Raw genomic sequence first — 25589 nt, 5'->3', positions numbered from 1 at the left:
AGAGTTCCCCGAGGACACATCACTTATTCTGGCTGTGATCAGAGGTTACTAAGGGCAACCTCCCAAAGGTGTTGTAATTACACTGTTCCACTGGCAATAAATAAAGGCAAGGAAAAGGTCAACGTTTGACGAATGCCGTTATCTCACGGTTTTGATTTGGATTATGGTTAATTGAATTAGTATGCACCTGAAGGAACTTTGATTTGGGCGAATGCTGTTGTAGATAATCGTTTATGGGTTGCTAATGCTGAGCCCCTATATGGCAACCTTCCCCCCTCCATCCCCTATTTTTTATTTTTATATTTATGATATAGACATGCAGTAGAGTAAAGTGCAGAAAGCAGAGGGTGAGAAAAATGGGTAAATGGAACTGGGACAAAAAGATGCCAGTCGGATTCGAAACTGCATACTCTTGAGAACAACAGTTCTTATGTGTTGCAATAATGTGCAATAAATACAACCATATGGCACAAACAATTTTGTTGTAAAAGGAAACTATTTTTTTTTTAGGAAAACAAGGGAAAAAATAAACAAACAAACAAACAAACATGGAAAGCTTAATATGTTACTAATAGCATTAGGTTCAATGTACAAATCAAAATACAATTTACAATTAGATTCATATTTGTCTTGTAATGGCGCTAGCAACACCAAGATCATGGATTTGATTCCTAGGGAACACACAAACTGATCAAATGTGTACCTTTAATGCACTGTAAGTCGCTTTGGATAAAAGCTTGCCAAATGTGTAAATGTAAGTATGTGTCACGAGTATTTGCACTAATCCAGTGCACCATGGCTCAAAAAGAAAACTATATTGTCAAAAGAATAAACAAATTAATTTAGTGTTTAAAAAGCGAGTGGGAAAAAAATGGAAACAAAATGTAAACCTGTCATTTACAAACTTGGAAATCGGCACAGATCACAGCTGTGTTTTATGGTGGCCCTTTAACCCTAACCCTGATACAGTTTATACTTTAATTCCAGGCACTGGAAGTTCTCTCTCACGCACTCGAGATGAATATCTTTTCTCAGGCTAGTCTGACAGGGACTCATTCATCATGTCATCAGTGCAAAATATATAGTTAAAAAATGGTGGAGAAACAGGGATGATGTTACTTGATGCTATACAGTCTTGAAAACTCAATACAACTGCATAACACACACAAAAACACCCCCAAACTACCTTGGTGCACCTGAACACTGCAGCAATTGTCCTCTGCACAGTCATTCATATGGAAAGCATACATGAGAAAGCCTGATAATTCCAGGAATCATATATGCTCAAAAAGAAGCTTTACAGATATTGATATCTGTCTTTTACACACACTCTACACCTTCAGTGAATTATTGACTTTGTATCAGTGTATGCTTCTTGAGTCTGCACCTGCAGTGAGTTATAAACAGACACAACTGCAGGAACAACGATTTAATAATCAACAATAATGGTTTCGTACATTGGGAGTCCACATTGGAAATTTTTTAGAATTTAGGTTTTTAGATTCAAATTTGAATCAATTACTGATCAAATAAGCAATTTTGTGAGAGATGTGACATTCAAATCCTTAGGGCAAAATATCAGATTTTCTTGCTTCCATTGAAGCACAATATGCTCTTTGGAACATTTTCAAATCATGCTGGATAACATGGACCAGGTTTTGCACAAACTATCTTCCGTCTATCAAGACCTCTCCTTCATTCTCAACACTTTCTCCCCATAGGAAGTATCTTTCTATCAGCAGTCATCCCTCTATCGCTCTCTTCCATCAGTAAATGACCGGTCCAGCTTTGAGAAGAAAGAGGGAAGGCATGGATAAGATAATTCCAGAATCAGAGGAGGGCAGTAACCCGCATCAACACCCTCCCCAGCACCTTAAACATCTTTTTATTCTTTCACTCCCCCTTTCTTCTTCATTCATATCAAGTATCTTGGTTTCTCTCGGGTTCATAAATGGAAGAAAGGAATCTAAGATCTGACTCTTCAGAGGGGTGGATGTGTTGTTTTCAGGAACATGGGGTTGTGTGATATTGAACAAAGTAGCTCTTCTACACCAGGTGCACAGTCTTTCTGAAACAAACCAGATCACCAATTTTTTTGATGATTTTTAAATGAAGTTTGGTCTCATTAAAATTCCAAATCTATTCCAAATTAATTCCAATTCAAATCCCAAATCTATTCTAAATTCAATTCAAATCCCATACCTATCCAAATTCAACCCAATGTAAATCCACCAAAAATTACAAATTCAATTCAAATTTAAATTTGATTCCATTCCCAAATCTATGTCCAAATTCAGTTCCAATCAAATCTTAATTTCATTTTACTAAACTCAATTACTTCCAAAAGTCTTTTGAAAGTTAAAAGATAATGGATGTTTACATTTTCTGAAGAAACGTGTGTGTGTTTGTGTGTGTGTGTGTGAGAGCATGTATTTATTACTTTGTGGGGACCAAATGTCCCCATAAGGATAGTAAAACACGACATTTTTGACTTTGTGGGGACATTTTGTCAGTTATAAATCATGCTAAATTATGTTTTTTTTTAAATGTAAAAATTTAGAAATTGTTCTGTGAGGGTTAGGTTTAGGGTAGGGTTAGGTTTAGGGATAGAATATCAATTTTGTACAGTATAAAAACCATTATGTCTATGGAAAGTCCCCATAAAACATGGAAACCCAACGTGTGTGTGTGTGTGTGTGTGTGTGTGTGTGTGTGTGTGTGTGTGTGTGTGTGTGTGTGTGTGTGTGTGTGTGTGTGCATGCATGTGTGTGTGTGTTAACATCAGAGCTATATGGCTTTCTGAGTGTGTGTGCCCACACCCTAGGGAATGCACAAACACACAGGTGTTCTCCGACATACCTAATCCATTCTTTGCATCCTAGAGAGGGCAGAATAATTCTTTGAACAGTTCAAGCAGGGAGCGCTTTGAGAAGTGACATGAATGGTGGTACAATTGTCTTCCTACATACACTAATATCTTTACCTTTCACCCGAATGGCCCTAGCGTCAGACAAATTCAATAAAGGGAATAATAAATAATCCCTTTATTGAGTGCAACAGTGGCCACCCACCTTTTCAGTGGCCTTGTTTCTGAAAGTATTTTTTCCATACATTTAAACAAGTAATAAATCCTCAATAAAGAGTTCCAAGCCATGAACCAAACCAACCAGGTCTGATTACAAACTTTTATTTGATGCCAAAAAATATTTGAAAGTCAGAAAGAAAGAGAACAGAAAAAAAGGAAAAAAAGAAAGAACTCTTTCAATTGGCTGCATTAATCATTTCAGTTGAGAGATGGCCATTTTATTGGAGAACTTGTGGAAGACTGCTACAGAACACATGGGCATATCATTGGACTGCAGTCTTTGCCCAAGCACCTGCAGGTCCCTGCAGATATGAGGTATACAATGCAGGTATAGAAAGATAGTGTGTGCATGGAATGCAAGTTAATGAAAAGCTTGAGCCCAGGGATCAGCCTATGTCTTAGTACATAGGTACAATGAGATTTATTAAAGTTCCATTTCATTGAAGTCTTAATCAGAATGTCTCTGCAGAGGGAACAGAGAAAAGGTGTATAGTAAAATTAGTAAAATTAGAAAGGGGTATGCTCTGTATGATAAAAACATTTTAAATACAGTGCGATTGAAATGTTGCACCTAAGTATATGTGATATCAGGTTGCAACTAGGTCTATCCAAGTGAAAGCATTCTGGTAATTCCTGTCATTCGAAGTTTCATTTTCCATGTAGCTATGACTGACGACATAACGTATTGTCAACCAGGTCGAATTCATGATGGATGCACACCCTAATCAAATTTACTCTGAGTGGGTGTGGTGTCCACCTCAGCTATGTGTTTGATAGGTCATCAACAGTTTCAGGTAACCAACAAAACTCATCACTGAACCTAACATGGACTTTGGCGATTTACGATTTATACAGCTGTGTTGGAGAGTCTATGCTGGTATCTGTATCTAGGGAATGGCTCCTCTATAATATTGCAATGATTAATAGTGAACTTTCAGAGAGTTCAAATTTGACAGTGAAAATACAGTACATGTGACTGTATCTAAACCTTATTGAATTACAATCTACACTCATGAATGTTAACCTAAATAAAAGTAAATCTTCAACCCTCTTTGCTGATTTATAATGTATTTGTCTCCCAGTCTGGCCGACCTGGCTTTCAGCTCGTTGGCTAGCTATTCTCCCAAACTGACCAGCTGACAAGTACCCAAAACCACTCTAAAACTAGCAAAGCAGACCAACATGAGCAGGCTGGGAGACCAGCCAAGACCAAGAAACCATCTTAGTTTATCTTATTATCTTATTTTATTCCATACACTGTATATCTTTCCTTCTATCAAGACTTTGACATCGGTTTCATGCACTTAAGAAAACCGCTTATTCCGGGGTTTTGCAGAAATTAGCATTCAGAAATGTCACGTAGACGCAAATGCAACCATTTAAGGGATTAACGGTTGTTAAGAGAAAGTGCATAACACAAGGTTTCTTACAGAGAACTCAACTTATGTGTCCATGTTAACAAATAGGTGAAGTGTGCATGTGCGTATGAGCTCAAGTGCATAAGGGGAACCCCGAAGTAATGTAAAGGAAAATCTCACTATAGAAGTACAATCATTTGTTGGCGAGGATTTATGTCTTTGGAAGCTATTGTGCATTAAACAGCTTTCTGAAGTAAGTGTAAATTAGCTATTTTAATTGTAGATACTACAGAAGTTATTACTCCACCCCCTGGGTAACGTCATTAATGACAGCTCTATATTGCTGAACCAACGTGTATTTATTTAGTTTTTTTTTTTTTTTTAGATAAAGCCTTAAAGAAGAAGCCTTTATTTTTGTCACATTATACATTTGCACATATACAATAAAATATATTATTTTGCATATGCCACCTAAGCTGGTGTCAGAACGCAGGGTCAGTCATGATGTGACACCCCTAGAGCAGATAGGGTCAAAGGCTTTGCTCAAGAGTCCAACAGTGGCATTTTGGCCACCATTGCCCCATATATGATGGATGGTTCAAACGATGGCTGTGCGACACAGTTACTAAAGTTTCGGGAAACAGCTAGTTAATTTCTCCAATGATGCATCATACTATGGCAGTTAAGCAGTGAGTTATGTAGTTATATGGGAGACGCTACCCTGACTGAATCTAAAACTACGATCCAGGATCTAAACCTGCCTAAATATCATCCCACACCATGTCCCTCTGAAAAAATCCAGAAAAAAATATCTCTAATCAAAAGGCCCAATCTCCTGCACGCAGCAGGCATTCTGAAGTGCAGCCGTCAGTGAGTGCCATGATGCATGAGAGTGAAGGTGGCAGTGTGGATGATTTTATACACTGCATTGCTGTGCTTCTCTCAGCATTACTGCCTTGACGTGCATGACGGATGCGCTTTGGAGTGCCGGCCAGTCACTCTATCTTGAGTTGCTCCACTGCAGCTCATCCATTTTCATGACCAGCAGAGCTGCTTTAATGTCAGTGTCTTCTCCGCAGTCTTGTATGTTTCAAGAGCAAGTCCCATACAGAAGGGAATACCACAGGACTGGGACTTTATTATCAAAAATAGCTTTAGCGGAATTTCATTTAAATTGGTTATCTGGAGTTTAAGCCTGTGTGTGTGTGTGTGTGTGCATTCTTATCTGTTTGTGTTATGTTGAGTCATTCAGCCTTGACACAGATTCCTTCTTATCTAAGAGTTGCCGAGAGACAACAGAACGAGGGCAAGGTGAAGCAAATGGATGAAAGAGCAAATTACACTTTCTCAAACATGACTTTGTGGACAGAAGAAGTGAGTGGCTTGTACAAACTATGTTCGGCGGAGTCTGTTGGCTGTCAAATTGAGAGTGAGAGAGAGATAAAGGCCAGGTTGCATCTCCAAAGAACAACCTCAAGCCAGAGAAAGTGTCCCAAACGATACTCGCACTGTAGTTTCCTTTCTCACTGACAGTTTGTGTTTGGCCAGTTACACCCTTAGGCATTTCACTTTGTTCGTTTTTTTTTTAGTAGCCTGCTTAGGGGGTTGGGTGGACAGCTAGAACCAGTCTTTTACTAGTTTAAGCTTGTCTAGCTGGTCTCCAGCCTGGCTACCTGGCCAAGGAGTTCTTTAGCTGGACTCCCCGTCTGACCAGCTAACAAGTGCCAAAAATTCTATAAAAACCAGCAAACAGACCAGTGTGACCAGGAAGAAAGAAAGTAATTTGGGTCAGGAATAACATGAGGATTAGTAAATGATGATATTATTTATATTTTTGGGTGAAATATTATTTTAAAGTGTGCATCCATGACTCTGTTGAGATTTAACAAATGTGAGAACAAAATTGGGCCACGTAATGATTCAAACTGTCACATCAAGTAATTTTCTGGTTCATAACACAAAACCTCCACCAACGAAAGAAGTCTCACGGCACTGCATCCTCTGTCTAGAAAATGTCATAGGCATGCTTGACTGAGAACGAGCCAAGCAGATGAAAACGCTTTGGTCTCATCCCACAAACCCCCCTTTCCGACTCTAATGTATCTAATCTCCTGACTGTGAGCTGCTTGTGACATTTCCATCGAAAGAAACCACAAAAACACGGCTTGCATAGAGCACTGTGCACATTCCCGATTGAACAGCTGCCTTTAAATGTCATTCAAACCGATCGCACATTTACAGCCATTCTGGGTGTGAATCAACTTAACATTACTGTCAACAAAAACTGTGATTGAGTGAAATATGTCTCTGTCACACTTTCTGAGGCTGAAGGTATTTTTGTTTGGAGTCATTTATCATTTGTTGCCTGTGAAGAAAGTAATTATCCATTACAAGGCAAATTTGGCTGATTCACAGAGAATGAAGAGGCAGATTTAGACTGTTTAAAGGTCACCAAATGAAATTACGAAATGAATTAATTGCACAAAATGTTCCTTTGCTCATAAAAACAGACAGTCCTGCCTCAGACTCATGCCATTGGTTGAGCCGGTGCTGCTCTATCAGGCTGGTCGGGATTTTCAAACAAACAGAACAATGTTTTGATAGTGCTACTTATAGTTGTCTTTGAATATTAAAGGGATAGTTCAACAACAAATTCAAATGATGGCATCATTTAATTGAAAGAAATATGGGCTTGGAACATGAGTGTTATTATGTCATAACATCATTGTCATTTTTGGGTTAACTATCCCTTTCAACTAGGATTGGAGGAAGCATTTTAACAGAGAAAAATCACCTTACTTGAAGTCTTGCAGCACAGTGCAATACTATCCAGAGTGTAACCACCAAAATACTTTATGCACTTACTAGCACATTCTACAACAATGTCAGCAAAGTGCTTGGATGCTGACCCTCATTTTACCCCTCATTATAGATCCTCTACACCTTCCTCTCTCTCTCTCTCGCTCTCTCTCTCTCTCTCGCCCATAATCTTCTCTCGCTCCAGCTATCCGTCACATTCTCTCCCATCCTTGTTTTAATCTTGAGTGCTAAACTGAGAAACACAGTTCCACATCTTAATGCACATACATACACAAATATACTGACTCCAGAGTGGCTGCTTTGTGGGTTTGGATGTGCATGCATTATTACCGCAGGCTTCTCCTCGAAAATGAGCCTCAATTACAGCAGTGATGCATTACAGCCGACCAACTAGTGCAGAACAATACCATTTAAACCCCAAGTAGAGCTTTTTGACAACTCGTCAACAATGACCCCAGATCAGCACAACCGCGAGTTTAATTACAGATAGCTTTCAATTACTTTGAACATGTCCTCTACTATGGAACATACTACTAACACCACAGTGTCCACTGGTGTTGGATTGCAAAAAAAAATTATAATAATTAAATGTTTCTCCTCGACAACTATGAGATTAAATGAAGAAAAAAATTATACTTTGATTCAGGATCCTGCCTTTCAGAGTTTTCACTTTTCCCAATATCACCATCTTTTCAAGAATTTCAAAACAGATCTCCTGGGTAGCTCAGTGATAAAAAAAACGCTGGCTACCACCCCTGGAGTTCGCTAGTTCGGGTCTTCTAAGCAACCAAATTGACCCAGTTGCTAGGGATGGTAGAGTCACATGGGGTAACCTCCTCGTGCTTGCTATAATGTGGGGCTCATGGTGAGTTGTGCATGGATGATGTGGTGGATATATCTGCGGAAACGCACTCAGCAAGCCATGTGATAAGATGTGCGGGCTGAAGGTCTCAGACGTGGAGGCAGCTGAGATTTGTCCTCTGCCACCTGGATAGAGATGTGTGACTACACCACCCTGAGGATCTAGAGTACATTGGGCATTCCAAATGGGGAGAAAATCCCAAAAAATAAATAAATAAATATCTCAAACTGTGCTCAGGGTTACCAAGATGCCAGAATCTGCAATAAAAAGTCAAAGATCTCAATTTGAACTCAAACATTTCTCATCACATTCCTCCAGGACCAACTTATCAGAGCATTGCTTTCTACATTGGGTATCATTAATGAAAGAAATAGAATTTGACAATTTTTGTAAGAAGGGTTTAATGAACAATTTATACACATTCATTCTGCTCATGATTAATTAATCAGGTCCGATAATTTAACTTTCTGCATACCCTTACTGTGTGCCAACAATTGGGTTGTTGAATTTTTTTCCCCCAAAGATTTTTTGAAGAAACATCTTAGACAAGGTTGATACTTTTTTTCTAAACATTTCTTGAGCTTTCAAAGAGAACATCAGTGCAATAACATTTGAAAAAACAAATGGTAGAGCATGACGCTAGCAACGTAAAAGGTCATGGGTTCGATTCCCAGGGAAGGCACTCACTGATCAAATGTATAACTTGAATGCACTGTAAGTTGCTTTGGATAAAAAACATCAATGAAATGTGTAAATGTAAATGTAGCTCTAGTTTATCCTTGCTGCACTGACATGATGCACTGACAATTTAATGTAAACGTATTTAGTAGGGCTGTCGATTTAACGCGTTAATTCAGTGTGATTAATTTGACGAAAAATAATGCATTAAAAAATTTAACGCAATTAATCGCACCATAACAAAGAAGATTCCTGAGAAATGCAAGCATGTAGTACCACCTGTTTACTCCAGAGGGCAGTAAGTGAAATTTCAGCTGTATGAGCAACTGCACAGTTTATACAGTGAAGAAAACACTTCAGTAGGCAGAACAACACAAACATGCGTTACATTCTTGCGTTCAAAACACTTGAAGGAGCGCAAATGCGATCTAAGGGATCTCAAGATGTGTTTAAAGATTGAGTATTAAACTATATTTAACTTGAAACAGTGACCTAAACATTTTATGTTTATGATGCAATGCACCCGAGACACTACACAAGCATGACTGACGCAGGTGTAACTTGTATTGTTATCAATGATTAACTCTTCTGCCACAAGAATGTAATGCTTTTTAATTATCAGAATATTTTTTGTTATATATATATATATATATATATATATATATATATAATAGATAGATAGATAGATATATATATATATATATATATATATATATATATATATATATATATATATATATATATATATATATATATAAATTTTACATATTTAAAGATAACTATGTATAATTATATATTGATATAAATATGTATAATCTTTATATATTGAATTATTGTTATACGAGGGGCTTTCTCAGCAAAAATTTGTATATGCGATTAATCACGATTAATTAGTGATTAATCCCATGCAATTAATTAGATTAAAAATTGTAATCGATTGACAGCCCTAGTATTAACATACAGTCATTCCATTTGAGCATGTTCTTTTAGTCATACACTTGCAGATACATACACACACATATGCTGGTTTGGGTTTTAGTTTCTCCTGACGGTGCAGAACTAAATCCTCAGAGTGCAGGCAGATGATGATGTCGTCAGAGCGGGCTCAAAAGGGACCGCTGGCAATCGGGTGCATATCTCTTCCACCAGTGGAGCTTGTGTGTGGAGCATCATTGTCTGCTCTCACTTATCAACACACCACAGAGAGGAGTGAAGTAAACTGTGGGATCAGAGCCCAGATAATAACATAAAACTGGGATGAGGGGACATGGGGTCAGCAGTGTTGAACTTAAAAGTAGTGAGGCTGCAACAAGAACAAAATACTGCAGCTTAGAGGAAGTGTTCCTTAAAGTCAACATGAAATACTGTTTACAACCAATATTACTTCAGTTTCAGAGTGAAATGGGATATTCAACAATAATGAAAATGTAAGGTGGGACTTGACTTTATCCATTGGGAATTAAGTGGATCATGAAAAGTGGGCATTGCATACCAGAATGGAGCCAAGTGGTTGGAGAAGGGTTGAAACAATGCAAGAGGTGATGTAAGCCAAAAATGAAAGTCCTTTCAGAGGCCATGCATGTTAATATATTTTTTTAAAAGATTACGAAGACAAACTTTCTGTAGAATTGTATTAATGTGGTGAGGTTTTTAAAGATAATGCTCTTCTGAGTTTTAAATCAAGAAACCCTACCTACCCAAAACCTGAAACCTAAACGATAGTGTCATAAAAAGCAAATGTGAGATGAAAAACACAATTGCTAGAGCAACCACGTCACATTGTGGTGCTTCTATTACACTTTTGGCTCACGTGCCGACGCGCATGCTCTTCGAGACTGGTACCCCTGTCCTTTGTATCGCAAGTAAAATGCTCAATCAGTCATTCGCACTCGAACAAGCTTTTACATCTGCAAAATATATGCCTTACAAGTCATGCACTATAGTAAAAGATGCTAAGACATCACAACATAGCATAGTGTGAGGAACAAGGCAAAAAGTATGTGTTTATGAACGGATAATCGGCCCTTTTACTCATGATCTGTGAGAAAAGGTATTAAAGTCATTGTTGTTGCAGCATCTCTAGTGTACATTTCACTAGGAAAGTTTTGCAAATCGCGATACTTACAAAGAGCCTCGTAAAAATTATTTTGCAAAAAAGTATGTGTAGTAATGTGTTTCTATGAGACCAGGCTGTTACAGTTGAGAATAAAGTACAATGGTTGGATTTCTACATACACATGTATTCATTTAGCAGATGTTTTTATCCAAAGTGACTTACAGTGCAATCAAAAGGTTCACATTTCATGAGTTTGTGTGTTCCCTGGCAATCGAACTCATGACCTTGGCATTGCTAGTGCTATGCTCTACCAGTTGAACTACAGACGCCCCTTGATTTCTAGGCGTTATATACACAAATAAGCATTGTGTAAAGAAGAACTGCAGATTTTCCTCAACTTTTTGGGTTCTCACCCACTTTAAGCCCTAAAATGACCATTCGCACCCCTCCCTCCACTAACCAACATTAATCACCCCAGCCTTGAACAGAGCCAAATGACTGCAGCCATTCAAGCTCAGGACAGCTTTGTTACAAACACTGCCTTTTCTGAATACATCTCCCCAACTTTTTTTTTTTGTCCACCTGGAGAGAGTTGCGCCTCAAGACCGAGCTCCTCCTCTACCAGAACGGCAGGATTAGCTCTAGCGGGCTGAGGGACAACGAAAGAGGAGGGTTGACAGAGCAAATGTTTTGCTAGGGTGATTCACGAGCGTCCAGAAGACCTACACCACCCCTTTCCCTCCAAAAACTAAGAGCCATGCCTTCAACCAGCGCCTGGCAACCGACAGCTGGGGCGATACAGAAATGGGGCGAGACAGAGAGAGTTTGAGTTGAACTGGGCGAGACTTGCAGGCTCCATATTAGATACAGGGACACAAAAAGAGAGAAAACAGAAGTGAGGCTGTAGCCTAACTCAGCCACTCATTAGTCACTTTAACATCACCTTTTTCTCTGTAAAGAGCACGAACAAAACCAGAGCAAACAATGTTAAGTGTGAAACAGCCCTTTAGGACAAAGACGCTCTTGACACAGCTAATGTAATGTGTATGTGACTGTCTTGAAGATAAATATGGACTGTTCATTTGCAATAGGGAACAAAGGGACCCCAAATACTACCCAAAACCCAAATACTAGCCCATGTTTGCCTTATATAAACACGCCATACACTACAATCAAGAGTAGTTGACATGAAATTTCAAGTTTTGTCCAACAGTGTGATGTACTATTCATCTAAAATTAATGCATTTTAAACAATTCTTTCCAATTCTTCCACAATTATTATGCATGCAATTTTATGGCCTCATAATATAGTGTTTGCCCTATATGAATTTTGCAGTGGTGCTGAATTATGAGTGCCGCTCTTGGGATTTCACATGTTTCGTTTATAACTGTGTGAAAATTACAGGAGATCAGGAGTTACAAATATACTCAAATCACCCCATATGGCACCAACAATCATACCACGGTCAAAATCACTGAGATAACATTTCTTCGCAATACTGATGGTTGATGTGAAAATGAACTGAAGCTCCTGACCCATATCTGCATGATTTTTGCACTGCACTGCTGCCACACGATTGGCAGATTAGATAACTGCATGGCTTATTGTTGGTGCCAGATGGGTTGGTTTGAGTATTTCTGTAACTGATGATCTCCTGGAATTTTTACACACAACAGTTTCTAGAATTTACTCCGAATGGTGCCAAAAACAAAAAAACAAAAAAACATCCAGTGAGCAGCAGTTCTGCGATGGAAACGACTTGTTGATGAGAGAGGTCAACAGAGAATGGCCAGTCTGGTTCGAACTAACAAAAGTCTACCGTAACTCAGATAACCACTCTGTACAATTGTGGTGAGAAGTATAGCATCTCAGAATGCTATGAAAATGGTTGGCAAAATGGTTGGTGCTGTGTTGGCAGTACGAGGGGGACCCACACATTTTTAGGCAGGTGGTTTTAATGTTGTGGCTGATATATATATATATATATATATAATGGCATGTTATATTTCAACTATGCAAGCATATTATATTCAAACGTACTATTAATAAGCTTATATGACTAAAAAAAGCTATTAATCTCTTAACGAGAGTATCTTCATTAGGGATTCATTAAAAAGTTACCAAGTGTTGTGTGCCATGTTTGTTGCCCATTAATTATCAGGCCACATTACATGAGAGATTATGTATCTAAGGGAGTCCTGAATTGGGAGATGTGATTGGCTATCCAAACGTCCTGTGGCATTAAGGTCTTGATCTATAGAACTGAGCAGTTTAGGGAATAGAGTGAAAAGACACGCTCAGATGACATAAAGCTGCTCTTTCAAATATTACATAAAGCATATAAGCCCATATGAGTTTTACTGGAATAAAACTCCTTAGTCCATTTCTGGCTTTTAACATATTGCATGAGTGTGTGGTTTAATGAGACTAAACACAGGCATTTGAAGATACAGTTAAGCCCAACAGCACAGGAGTAAATATCTATACGGCAAGATTTTCAGTCTGTAATGTCTCATTTTGCGTAATTGATGCAATTAACGGTTTCACATTAGGTTAAATCTAAGTAAGCCAACCATATTTATTTATACTCAATAGGCTCCTGTCACTCCAACAAAAATAGTAGGATAATTATTTGGGGAATAAAGGTAAAATGATAAGTATGTATGTTTTATTTTATCCCGGTTGCCCTGCGTTTCTTATTTGGGGTGCATATTTACAACCTTTGCGCCACGCCTTGCGCACCCACAGCAGGTGTCACAACGCATTCCGAGATGCATGTGTGAGGCACCTGCTATGGAAAGCTAGTGGGTACCTAACCACTGCTTTCAACACTGGACCAGTACATATGAATAAAATTAGAGGTTTTCATGTAATGTCTGCACAAGAAATGCTTTTTCCACAACTAAGAGTCAAATATATGCAAAACATTATAATATTTGTATAACAAACAACAGACATACACAACCATACAAATGCAATATCCAAAAAAATTATATTATTATTCTATATCAAAAAACTAATATTATATAGGCTTACGGACTGCATCCCTATCCACAAAGAGTAAAATCAAAGAAAAGTATCATCAGGTCTAGTACAAGAAGTGTATTGAAGCCTCAGAAAACTCCAGCATTTCCAACATGATCTCTTCAAAGCCAAGACAAAAATCATCTGTCATACTTCGAGAAATGAAGTAACTCACCATCCACTTGGTTAAAGTACAATAATCCACAGAGTAAAAGGTGCGTTAGAGGAGTCATCCTGTCATAGTCCACATCCACTCCACACCTCAATTCGCAAACACTAGAGAAGTTTTCTCCTCGTTTAGTGTCTGGAGTAATTCTCTATTCTCTCTCTGTCAGCTGCTCAAATACAGCTGAAAACTCAAGAGTCTTTACTGCGCTCATGATGTCTTTCAAAGTGAATAATCAGATCCACGCACACGGGTGACGGCGAACTAGTGTCTCACAGCCCGTGATTAATACCAAGCCAGCCTTAATGCGTTTAATAAACAGAAACAGAAATTAAATGCAGAACAGAGCCGGAATGAGCGGCTATGACGCGCAAAAGCGCACGAATGTCTCCAAACAAAACGCGTTTCGATTGCTTTAATGTGCGCACTCTGGTTCCTTTGGGATTTTCTGAGGCACCTTAAAAGATCACTTCCACTGTCCTCTCCGTAGTTATATTGTTAAATGTCTTCGCGTTTAACTTCAATCTAAAGTCCGTTTCCGGAAATCCCGTCAGCCCGCATCCAAAGTTCTGTTGCGCGCCGTTAAATCCAGCGTAAATCGGTCGGGTCGGGGTGGCGCTAGCCCCGTGCGATCGTTTGGTGCTACTACAATGAGTGAATGCGAACAGCCTTGGGAAGGGCGAGAGCTCCGCAGCACTCCTACAGCTCCATAACTGACACCCCTGTGCTCACAGCTCCCGGGCCGAGCATAGACTGACGCTCATACTGAAAAATAATACTGCGAGGGGAGGAGTGCGGTGGGAGGAGGATGCTGTGGAGAGAGGTGGCTAGGGAGCGTTCAAAGGTTTTTCCGATCTTCGCTCACAGCTTGGTGTCACCAACAAAGTCGACCTGAAGTGCTATACGGAGAGCACCGCACCAGCGCATCGGGTTTCGGAGCAAAGGGACAGTACGACCACCATGTTTTAATACAGGAATTGAACTAGATAGATAGATAGATAGATAGATAGATAGATAGATAGATAGATAGATAGATAGATAGATAGATAGATAGATAGATAGATAGATAGACAGACAGACAGACAGACAGACAAACAGAACGATAGATAGATAGAATGATAGACAGACAGACAGATACACAGACGGATAGATAGACAGACAGACAGAACATTAGATAGACAGATACATAGACAGACAGAACAAAAGAATGATAGATAGACAGAAAGACAGACAGACAGACCGACCTTTAGATAGACAGATACACAGGTAGACAGAACAATAGAATGATAGATATATAGATAAATAGAACGATATAATGATAGACAGACAGACAGTATGTTAGACAGATACACAGACGGATAGACAGACAGAACGATAGATACACGGATGGATAGATAGATAGATAGACAGACAGACAGACAGACAGACAGACAGACAGACAGACAGACAGACAGACAAACAAAACAATAGAACGATCGATAGATAGAATGATAGACAGACAGACAGACAGATACACAGACGGATAGATAGACAGAAAGACAGACAGACAGAACATTAGATAGATACATAGACAGACAGAACAATAGAATGATAGATAGACAGACAGACAGAACGATAGATAGACAGATACATAGATAGATAGATAGATAGATAGACAGACAGACAGACAGACAGACAGACAGACAGACAGACAGATAGATAGATAGATAGATAGATAGATAGATAGATAGATAGATAGATAGATAGATAGATAGATAGATAGATAGATAGATAGATAGATAAACTGTATTGCTAGTGTTTGCATTATATATTACAGTCTATAAATTATTACATAGTGGAAATGCACTGTTTACTGAAATATCATCTTCCAGTGTCAGCTCAAGTCTGAGATAATATAACTGGCTTCATTAAAATTTAATAGGCTAGCCTGCATTGATGGAGAATATTGGGGGTGAAACACACAAATCTCATTTTCTGGGACAAATTTAACTTACCCACTGGCATTAAAAGTAATTTTGGAAATAAATGTCCCTGGCATTGCTTTGCATTATTAAAAACAAATAAATGCTGTTTTTCATAAACTTCACCTTTTGTTATTTAGGTACTTTTGGCTAGGGATGCCTTTTTGAAAATGTAATTCAAGACTGAGTGTCAGGTAGGGTGAATAAATACTGTAAAATGTGGCACAGCCCGACTGCACAGGGTCCATGGCTTGTTGCCTGTATCTCCATCGGTCTGACTGACTGGTTTCATAGCCACACTGATTTGAGTGGGCCAGTCTTTAGCGCCCTCTAAAGGCTTCAATACACAAGACTGAATCAAACAAAGGCCCTTGAGCATTCCTACAGTTGCTCCAAAATATATGTCAGTAGCATATTGGGGCCCATTTGTGAGCATATTAACCCTAATTTTTAAACAGAATTAAACAGACTGTCCAAAGTATACAAAAAAGACACTGGAGTCATATTAATGATCTTTCTTACAGCAAATGTTGAAATATTGCTAAATAAAGTGAGTGAGGTCCAAAAGTCTGAGACCACATTGAAAATCTGGATTTTTATTTGTATTTATTTTTTAAACCTAGAAATAAACAAAAGGTTTAAACCTGGAGACAAACTAAAGGTTTAATGATTTTGGAAAAAAATGTAAAAGGAAGAAAATGTAAGACATAAAATATTTGAGATTGTCAAGTCATTTTTATTTACATAGCACTTTTCACACCACTCATCGTTACAAAACAGCTTTACAGAATATTGTGCTATAATAGAAAATGATAAAACATTGTGATATTGACCACTCATAAGCTGCGTACACACTGCCAGCGACTTTGTCGCTGCAAGTCGCCAGTGGCTGGCGGTGAAGTCGCTAGTGGGTGTTCCCACTACTGGTTGCCTAGTAACGTTTATAAATGACATTCACGGATGTCATTCCATTGCTGTTGACAGCGAATCTCTTTTCTTGCCACTAAAAACAAACATTTTGGAGGGAAAAGACTAAATATAAATGGAATCAGTACGTAAAATGCTTTATATCAAAGATGAATGAGAAACAAGGCGTGCTGTTTGCCATAGCGTCTGTTTATCTCCGGCGAAAATGCAAATGCCGGTCTTTCTGGGTCCATAAAATCCCCGCGATCTCAGATACACCTTTCCACGCAGTATTTTTCTTAAAAATGTCCTTGTACATGGGAAGAGACATATCATAGAGCACTGGCAAATTTCTAACAGCAAGAATTAGCCTTTCATCCGTCTTGATAGAGAGAGAGAGAGAAGGGACACGTGAGCTCTCCCGTCGTCTCTCCTATTGGCTGTCGCTTCCGTTAGTCGCTCCAAAGTTGAACTTTTCTCAACTTTGTTGCGTCGCTGGACACGCCCACATCTAGCGCCAACGGTCGCGACAGCTCGTGTCGCCGGAAGTCGCTGTGCTCGCATTGAAAATGAATGGTATTGAGTCGCTGTTGCGCGCGATGTCGCTGGCAGTGTGTACGCACCTTTATACACAAAAGGTCAGTTTCGCTAGTGGTCTCAAAATGTTGTATGTTAACTGAGCCTAATGAAAATGTACCATACTTCTTTGAAAGTATGCATAATATAAGTGAGGCATATGAAGTAAGACCATAGTAAACTATGGTAAAAATATGGATGGCTCATCACTACCATAGTATATCAATGATAGAAAACTACATTAAAGCTTCCTCTAAAGGAAACTCTATTACCCCATCAGTGTGCTAAAAAACAGACAAAAACAAACCAGATAAGAGTCCAGAAAATTCAAATGGGACACAAAAACTGCACTGTGAATGACTGAGAGTGAGCAAAAATTCTAGGTCCAGTTACAAACGTATGTTAAATAATTCAATTGAGCCATATCAGAGTTAATTTCAGGCTTAAATAGAGCTTGACTATGAATAAAAGAAGCTTTGAATTGCCGTGAAACCTTAAATCAATAGCAGTCAACCTGAGGCAGGAGCCCGATAAAAGCAGACCAGTAAAATCATCAAACAAGGCCCTGGCACCTCAGAAGTTTGCATGGACGTGTGCGGGCAGCACAGGGGCCAGAATCCCTGCTGGAATCCCCCCGATTTCTGGCATCAAAGCAGAATAAAAGGTCTTCTATGGAAATCAATCAAAAACAGACACTTAAAAAACAAATATCTTTTCTTTTCTTATCCTCTTCTTGTGGCCTCTCTTACACAGAGATTGCCTGCTGTGTCTCACACACACCTTTGCAGTGTCATCACAGTGCTTCTTTTAAAAGAGTTCTCAGTAGGTACATAATGATAGCTTTGACTCTGAAGCATTTTCCACCTCCTCTGTTTGTTTGTCTCAGCATGTTGAGGCTTGTCAAGGTTTTTACTGCTGTAACATTTAGTTTGCGGTGAGTGCTGTCAACGAGCCAGATCCAGCGATAAGTCATATAGTTTAATCCATGCGTTTGAGGAGCACGGTGAATGTGAATTCATTATTCCTTTGTTGTGCCCAACAGATAGCAATGCAGGCAGCTGCTTTACAATGGAACGCATGATTGAATCGTGTTTGATGTGGGTCACAGGTAAATTGTGCAATTGAACAGGGCATTAAAAGGCACAAAATTTACATTGTGGATGTCCTGTTAGAGTCTTAAACAGGAAACAAGACACTGTACAGAAGCTGAAACATAATAATATATTTTCGTTGTTTCTTGTTAGTGGTCCTTGCTAAGGTATACTAAGGGTAAGGAACTGAACAAATCCCAAACCTTTAGTCTTTCACCATATGTTCTAAAGACACCAATGATACCTGAATTTGTGCAATTTTTGGAGGAGAGGTGTGCTCTTAACTGAAGGAGGGACCCAAGCCATACCTAGGGACAAGAATATAAGGCCTAGTCCACACTAATACGTTTTAGTTTGAAAACGCATCTTTTTCTCTCCGTTTTGGCCTTCCGTCCACACTGAGACGCCGTTTTTGTCCGCGAAAACGGAGCTTTTTGAAAACGCACTCCAAAGTTGATACATTTGAAAACGGGGTTTTCGCGTTGTAGTGTGGACTGTGAAAACGTATGTTTTGGAAAACGATTACGCATTTTTAGTCCATTTATTTATCCAACCAAAACAGTCAAGATGCCGGCCTGTGTTATAGCGGCGCTGTTGTGCCTGATACTCACTTTGATAGCTTTGTTAAAATATAAATGTCACTTTGTACAACCTTCACATTGCATTCCTTCAAAGGAACACGAGGACAATTGCATTTCACCGTACATGCAGTGGGGATTTTCCGCATGCGCAGTGACACGATTTAAGCATTTTCATACGTTTCAGTCTGGCCGAGTAACCTTTGGAAAACACTTGAAAACATTAGTGTGGACGTTGAGAGCATTTTAGCATTTTAGCATGTAGACGTAGCCTTAAAGACTCTTACTTTAAGAGACTAAGAGACTGGTCGACACTTTTGACTTGGGACAGTTAGCAATAGTCTACTTAGCAGAAGTCTTTGAACACTTTAGCAACCCCAAAGCAACGTTCTGGCAACCAACCACAACATGGTTTGCTGGTCATAGCTAGTTGAAGCTGCACTCCCACCTTAAGCAACTGAAATGTGCCCAAAATTCTTAAAACCATCCAATAGATTAACCTGGCTGGACTGGGATACCAACAAAGAGAAGCAAACCAGGTTAGGCTGGTTTATGATTGGGTTTTTATTTAGCAGAGTATGAAGGTACAAACAATTTTCATGAATAAAAAGCACATTAAAATAGAAATGATGAGGACTAGGTAGTGAGCGAGATGTGGAAAGTTGTAAACAATATATAAAGAGATATAAAAATCTTCTGTATGTGAATGTAGCACAGTAGAAAGATGTATGTGTGGGGGAAAACAACATGAAACAATATTTATGTCTGAGCCCACATTCTGTTCTCGATATGTTGAGCAGTATTTATGTGTAGTAAACTAAAGTGTAGTAGGCCCATGTGGCATCTCAGTGAGAATGCTGTTCTACACATCCATATACAACGCGTGTCTCCACTTTATTGCTAGACGAAGGAACTCAATTTCTCTCCCCTATATCTCCACCTCAATCTTGTTTTATATGCGTTTATCTCTGTTTTAAATCTTTTCACTGTATCCCTTTATCTTTAAAGACATCTGTGTCCCTGTAGAGTACATTACATTGGCTGAAAATGGATTTATTTGAATTAAATAGAGGACATTTCACCAAGAAACTGGAGCTCACACATGACTACATGTTCAAAAACTCTTCCAGCTTCTGGGACTAAATTATGGTAAGCACAGACCGATTTCAGCAGCAAAACATTCAACCTACTATAGTTGAATTCACAGTGTGATCAGTTTTGATTTTCAATGACTTCTCCAGTCGTTTTTGATAACTGGACAAGGACTTTTTGATTCAGATTTTTGATTCAGACTGATTTGTGATAAAAAAAATACTCAAAAGAACAATTCTCTTCAATAAAGCAAGTATATTTTACTCTACATATGAACACTATCTAGCTGCTAAAATATTTTAGAGCTGAGCGTAATTCGAAATAAATGTAAAATTATATATAATTTTATATATATATATATATACGTATATATGCACTGTATATATAGTAGAAATTTAATGAATTTCAAGATTGTGTTGTGTGCTAGATTTGAAAATCAAATTGTAGCTTTTCCATTTCAGGAACACGCAATTTTAAAACTCCCCAATATTTCCAGGTTTTCCTTGATCGTGACAAAAATATTACGTTAGTTACATATTAGTGTCATTAATCAGTGCCCAAAAACATAAATCCACATCAAATAAAGTTCTACAAATCATTTGACTCTTGCATGTTTGTTAATTCAATATTTTGGCTTATATGATTGGGAACTCTCAACTATATTTAACACATTTGACCACATTTAAAACCATTTAGCAAAATTCTGCTTACACCCCCCCCTCCCCCCCTCAATCATCGCAGGAAATGTGTGCAGATTCTGTGTTGGCCTTCTAATGTCTGAATGTGTTTTTATGTTTAATGGTTGATACCATCCACATTCATTCCTAGCAAGGTCTTAACCACCTCTTGAACATTGGGGGACCAAACCATTTTAGGTCCAAAGATGAAAAATCATAATTAATATACCATCAAAGTAGTCCATACAACACAAAGCTGTTGTATAGCCCCAGAAAGCTTGGGAAATAGTGCACAAGTCATATGGACTACTGTATTGATGTCTTTATACTGAACCTTTAATATTGCTCAATAGTATTTGTCCTTTATGAAGCTTGACAGCTCCTGCTTACTATAAACTTTTATTCTATGGAATAGAGCTGCTTAAAATATCTATTGTTATTCTCCAAGACAAAGTAACAGCATGTAGGTTTTAAACAACATAAGGGTGCGTAAATGAGTGAGTAAAAGTACATTTTCCATTTTTAGGCGAACTACTCTAACTGGTGGCTCATCCTCAAACTAAAATGGTCTCTTATAAAAAAAGACTCTTAGGAGATGCTGTACAAAATTCAGAATTAATTAAAGACATAAAGAAATGTTTTAGAAAATCTTAAATTGATTTAAAATGATTACCTAATAATATTTGCATTACAAATATATGACACTGTCCTTGGCACAACCTAAAAACTCAATCTGGCCATGTCTGATTATTGGAGGGGACTTGTCCCCCTCAATGTATATTGTTGTTACGGCCTTTATTCCTAGCTTTAGTCAGCTAATAAAACCAATGGGGCATAAAACAAAACTAAATGTATTACACGTTCTTACGTGGAACATTCAAAATGTAAATTACCTCAAAGGAGCCTAAAAGCAGAAAAATTACAGCATGCTGTCAATCATGAGAAATAACAGAGATTAGCATTCATATGGTTGAATAAACCCTTTGCTATTACAAGGGCGAGCTTTCATCCGAGCCCTACGGAAGTCAAACACATTCATACACATGAGCAATCCCACATCCCACATCAAATCATCCCTCCAACATCTCCCATACCGACAATGGCAGAGTTGCCACCAGTGCACTGCCACATGCTGCAACCCTTCGTTTGTTTCCACCTAAACCAATCATGTGCCTATCCCTGTCAACTCATTTGGCCAATTATGGCCATGTAATCTCATCAAACCAAATCATCTATCAGGAGCCTCCCTGGGTTTTTTGTCTGTAGACCATCTGGAGAGGTATCGTGCACCTAAAAAGGTCAGATCATTCTTTTCCTGATAGACTTGACTTTTGTCTCTTTCTGACATTGACATGCAGAGACCTGTGAGAAGATTAATTTTATCATTGTGGTTTTCAGGTGGAGGCAGGCAAGGTTTCATGTGAAAAAAGTGAATAGCAGAATCAAGTAGTTATTTTGGAAATACCAAACACCGCATAAGTCAATCCTCAGAATGTAAAGGTCCAGTCTCCTTGTGAAAAAGTATGGTTTCTTCATGAGGTCAGTGGTTATTTGAGGTCTAAATGAGTTACAGGACCTCATAGTCTCACCATTAATCATCATAGAGCTAAAACAGATTGGGACATGACTGGGATTTCATTGTAAATCGTATCACTTGAAGTGCTTTTTTTTATAACTGTATTATCTTCCCTAAATCTACTGATAATGTTATAAAAGTTTTTTTGCACCAATACAGTCACAATTTAGTAATATATGATCACCCTCTGTCTGAAACACTCAGTTTTGGCCTAAGCGCCTCCTTAAAACTTCAAAGTAAATGCCCACTGTTCTGATTGGCTAAAATCACACAGCCCCTCAAATTCAGCAAACTCAATCGGAAGAACTACATAAAATTAAGAAAATTTCGCACATCCAACACATTGCATCCGACTATATTATACTGTTCATCTCAAGCACAAACAGTCATGATATTTGAAATATTCTTGAATGAAATGTTTACTTACATTTTTGTGTTTTTAACTGCCCCCTCATTTGCAAACTTGAAATGTATTTTGTCTGTTCACATGCAATCCATGCTGAAATGAGCCAGAAAAAAACCACACGTATATAGTCCAAAGAATGGTTAAATTATGCACATACATACTTAAGGCGCACTGAGGTGGAAACACACAGACACGGTCGAAGACGTCCATCGACAAAGATGTCCTATGTTTAAATATACCAACAATTAAAAACAGCACAGATGGGCGAAAGGATGCGTCCATGACGTGTTTGTGCTTAAAGCAACACAGGCAGTAGCTGAATGAAAAAGAACTGCTTCTCCATTTCAGAGTTGTAACTTGACACAGCGTCTTTTAAAAGCGGCATGAGATATGCATCAAGTGGTCAAAGATGTCTGTCTAGTGCATAAATATATTCAAAAATAATCCAAAATAGTCCTTATGGGTCCCCTTAAGTGCTATGTTAAGAATATTTGCCAAGAGAGATAGCCTCCTCTCTTGACTTATTTGTGCACCAGTGGGCGGGGACAAGGGTTCCATGATGTTGTGGGATGTGAAAATACAAATGAGCAATTTCTCATGACATCACAAACAGATTTCAAAAAGAAACATTTCATCAGGGTGGCAACTATAAAGGCTCTTTTTAGACTTGGGAGGAAGTTTTGAGTTCTGAAATTTGCATTATGTTTTTATTGTGCGTTACCTCTTATATGTCTAAATATCAGGGAAAATATTATCTATATTATATTATATTAATTAAATATAAACATGACCCCTTTAATTCTTATTCACAAAATACAGAAAATACAAAATGATCTTCCTGCGAATTCTGCAAAATTAGGCTGCAAGTTTAAACCACTGCCTCCAGTGGCCAAAGCTGGAAGTGTTGTTGAATATATGGGCACATGGGAGCTCAGGTTTTCAGTTGAAATGTCCACAGAGTGGCACCAAAAGCCAGCTGTAAAGTGAGTTGTATTTTAGATGTTGATAATGTAATACTGTCAACAGGAACGCATATTGTTTTAACCATACGCTCTAACCCCAACCCTAAACATAACGGTCAGTAAAGTAAAAATGTAGCCTATTGTTAGAGGGAAAATGCAACCTCCAAATTGTGCTCACCATTAAATGCAATTACTTCCTGGTTTCCGAGGGACCAGAACATGTTTTTCTCCCGTACCTGCTCGCGCAAAACAGTAACTGTAACACCACAGAAAAATATAAACATATTTAAATTGATGTAAAAATGTCTGATGGGAGATGACCCTTGTAATTAACTGGGCAGAATGAGGTCAATGTCTGGGTACCAGAAATCTTGGTAGCAACATGTTGAGTTCAAGTGTGATGAAGAAAGAGAGTATATAGATACTTAGAAGTCATTCAATACTAAAAAACAATACAACAATACAAAGTATTTTATGCTTATTAGAGTATTGTATTTTGTTTACATATTAATGACAAGCGCTATTTGTATGATGCCTATAAAGAGCACTGCAAATTGGTGACTTATGAGGTTCCATTTCAATTGGGATGTACTGGTACCAGTGCTGAAAAACATAATTATTTGGTCTGAGATGGTTTAAACTGGTCTAGCTGATCTCCCAGCCTGTCCAAATTGGTATTTAGTTGATTGGCTAGCTAGACTAATTTTCCCTATTAATACAACATACTAAAAGCCCTCTCATCATTCCGTAACTATACACATACGACTGAACAATTTCTACCTCTCAAGTCCATCACTTTGATTAGCACATGCTTCCATCGCAGTGGATAAATATGACATGACTCTAGTGTTTACACATGCAAATTGAGCTCTGCATGGACGATTTTGTCATTAGCAATAATTAGCATGGAGGTGGCTGCCAATCACTACAGCAGAACCAGGTGCACGGTTGTTGTGTTTGCGTAAAGGATGTTACGTTATTCTCTGTGCATTCATGTAGCTTCCTAACGGACTGAGTGGAAGGGTGGAGTTGATTAAAAGAATTCAGGTTTTTGAATTCCAGCTTTAGTTGTTGAGGAACGTTTTCAAATGAATGGGAGAAATTGGATTACCCAATATGGTGGGTGTAGAAAAGGAAGTCCCGCCTTACAGGTAAAAGAGCCAATCACCTTTTAGATACAGACTCTCTCTCTAGCTCTCTCTCTGTATATATATATATATATATATATATATATATATTAATATACATTTTTATCATACAATAAAATTGCATATACTTGATTTGACCCAATAAAGCAAATATTTACTTGTATTTTGCATTCGCTGCAGTAGTAATTCTGTACCCTATGTACGACCATTCCTCTTCATATTTTAAAGGTACAGATTTAAAAACAATTCCCTTATCTCTCTTAATTCTTTGTCCCTTAACAACACACACACATTTATCAAAACCACTGGAATTGACAGACGCAGAGGGACAGGCTGTGACTGAAATAAAAACAACGGTACAGGTTAATTTGGGACTTTAATTTATCCCGGTGAGTCAGGGCTCAGATATTTAATTGTGTGGTGGGTCAGGGGGGTACGGAGGACCCCATCAGTCATGTTCAGGTGTGAAAGCTGAACAGGGATCAGTTTAGTGGACATCCTTCACGCTACTGCCGTGTTCTCTCTCTGCCTCCGAGCACCCGGATTTAGATGATTAGGGGGTGGGT

At 38.4% G+C, this 25589-nt stretch overlaps 1 protein-coding gene across 11 annotated transcripts in view; it reads right to left on the bottom strand.

Annotated features, from left to right (window-relative positions):
• robo2 (roundabout, axon guidance receptor, homolog 2 (Drosophila)) overlaps window positions 1-25589 on the bottom strand; it is a 572271-nt gene that overhangs the window by 231264 nt on the left and 315418 nt on the right. Inside the window, exon 1 of one of the 11 annotated variants that reach the window (XM_052106912.1) lies at window positions 14060-14769. The exons of the other annotated variants lie outside the window; for them this stretch is intronic. Coding sequence (XP_051962872.1) covers window positions 14060-14117 — 58 coding nt within the window. The 5' untranslated portion in view covers window positions 14118-14769. Of the gene's footprint in view, window positions 1-14059; window positions 14770-25589 lie in introns of those variants that run through there. 11 annotated transcript variants of the gene reach the window in all.

Source organism: Xyrauchen texanus, chromosome 36 (genome assembly GCF_025860055.1).
Source record: "Xyrauchen texanus isolate HMW12.3.18 chromosome 36, RBS_HiC_50CHRs, whole genome shotgun sequence".
Lineage (NCBI taxonomy): Eukaryota > Metazoa > Chordata > Actinopteri > Cypriniformes > Catostomidae > Xyrauchen > Xyrauchen texanus.
This window is presented reverse-complemented; position numbering and strand designations above follow the sequence as displayed.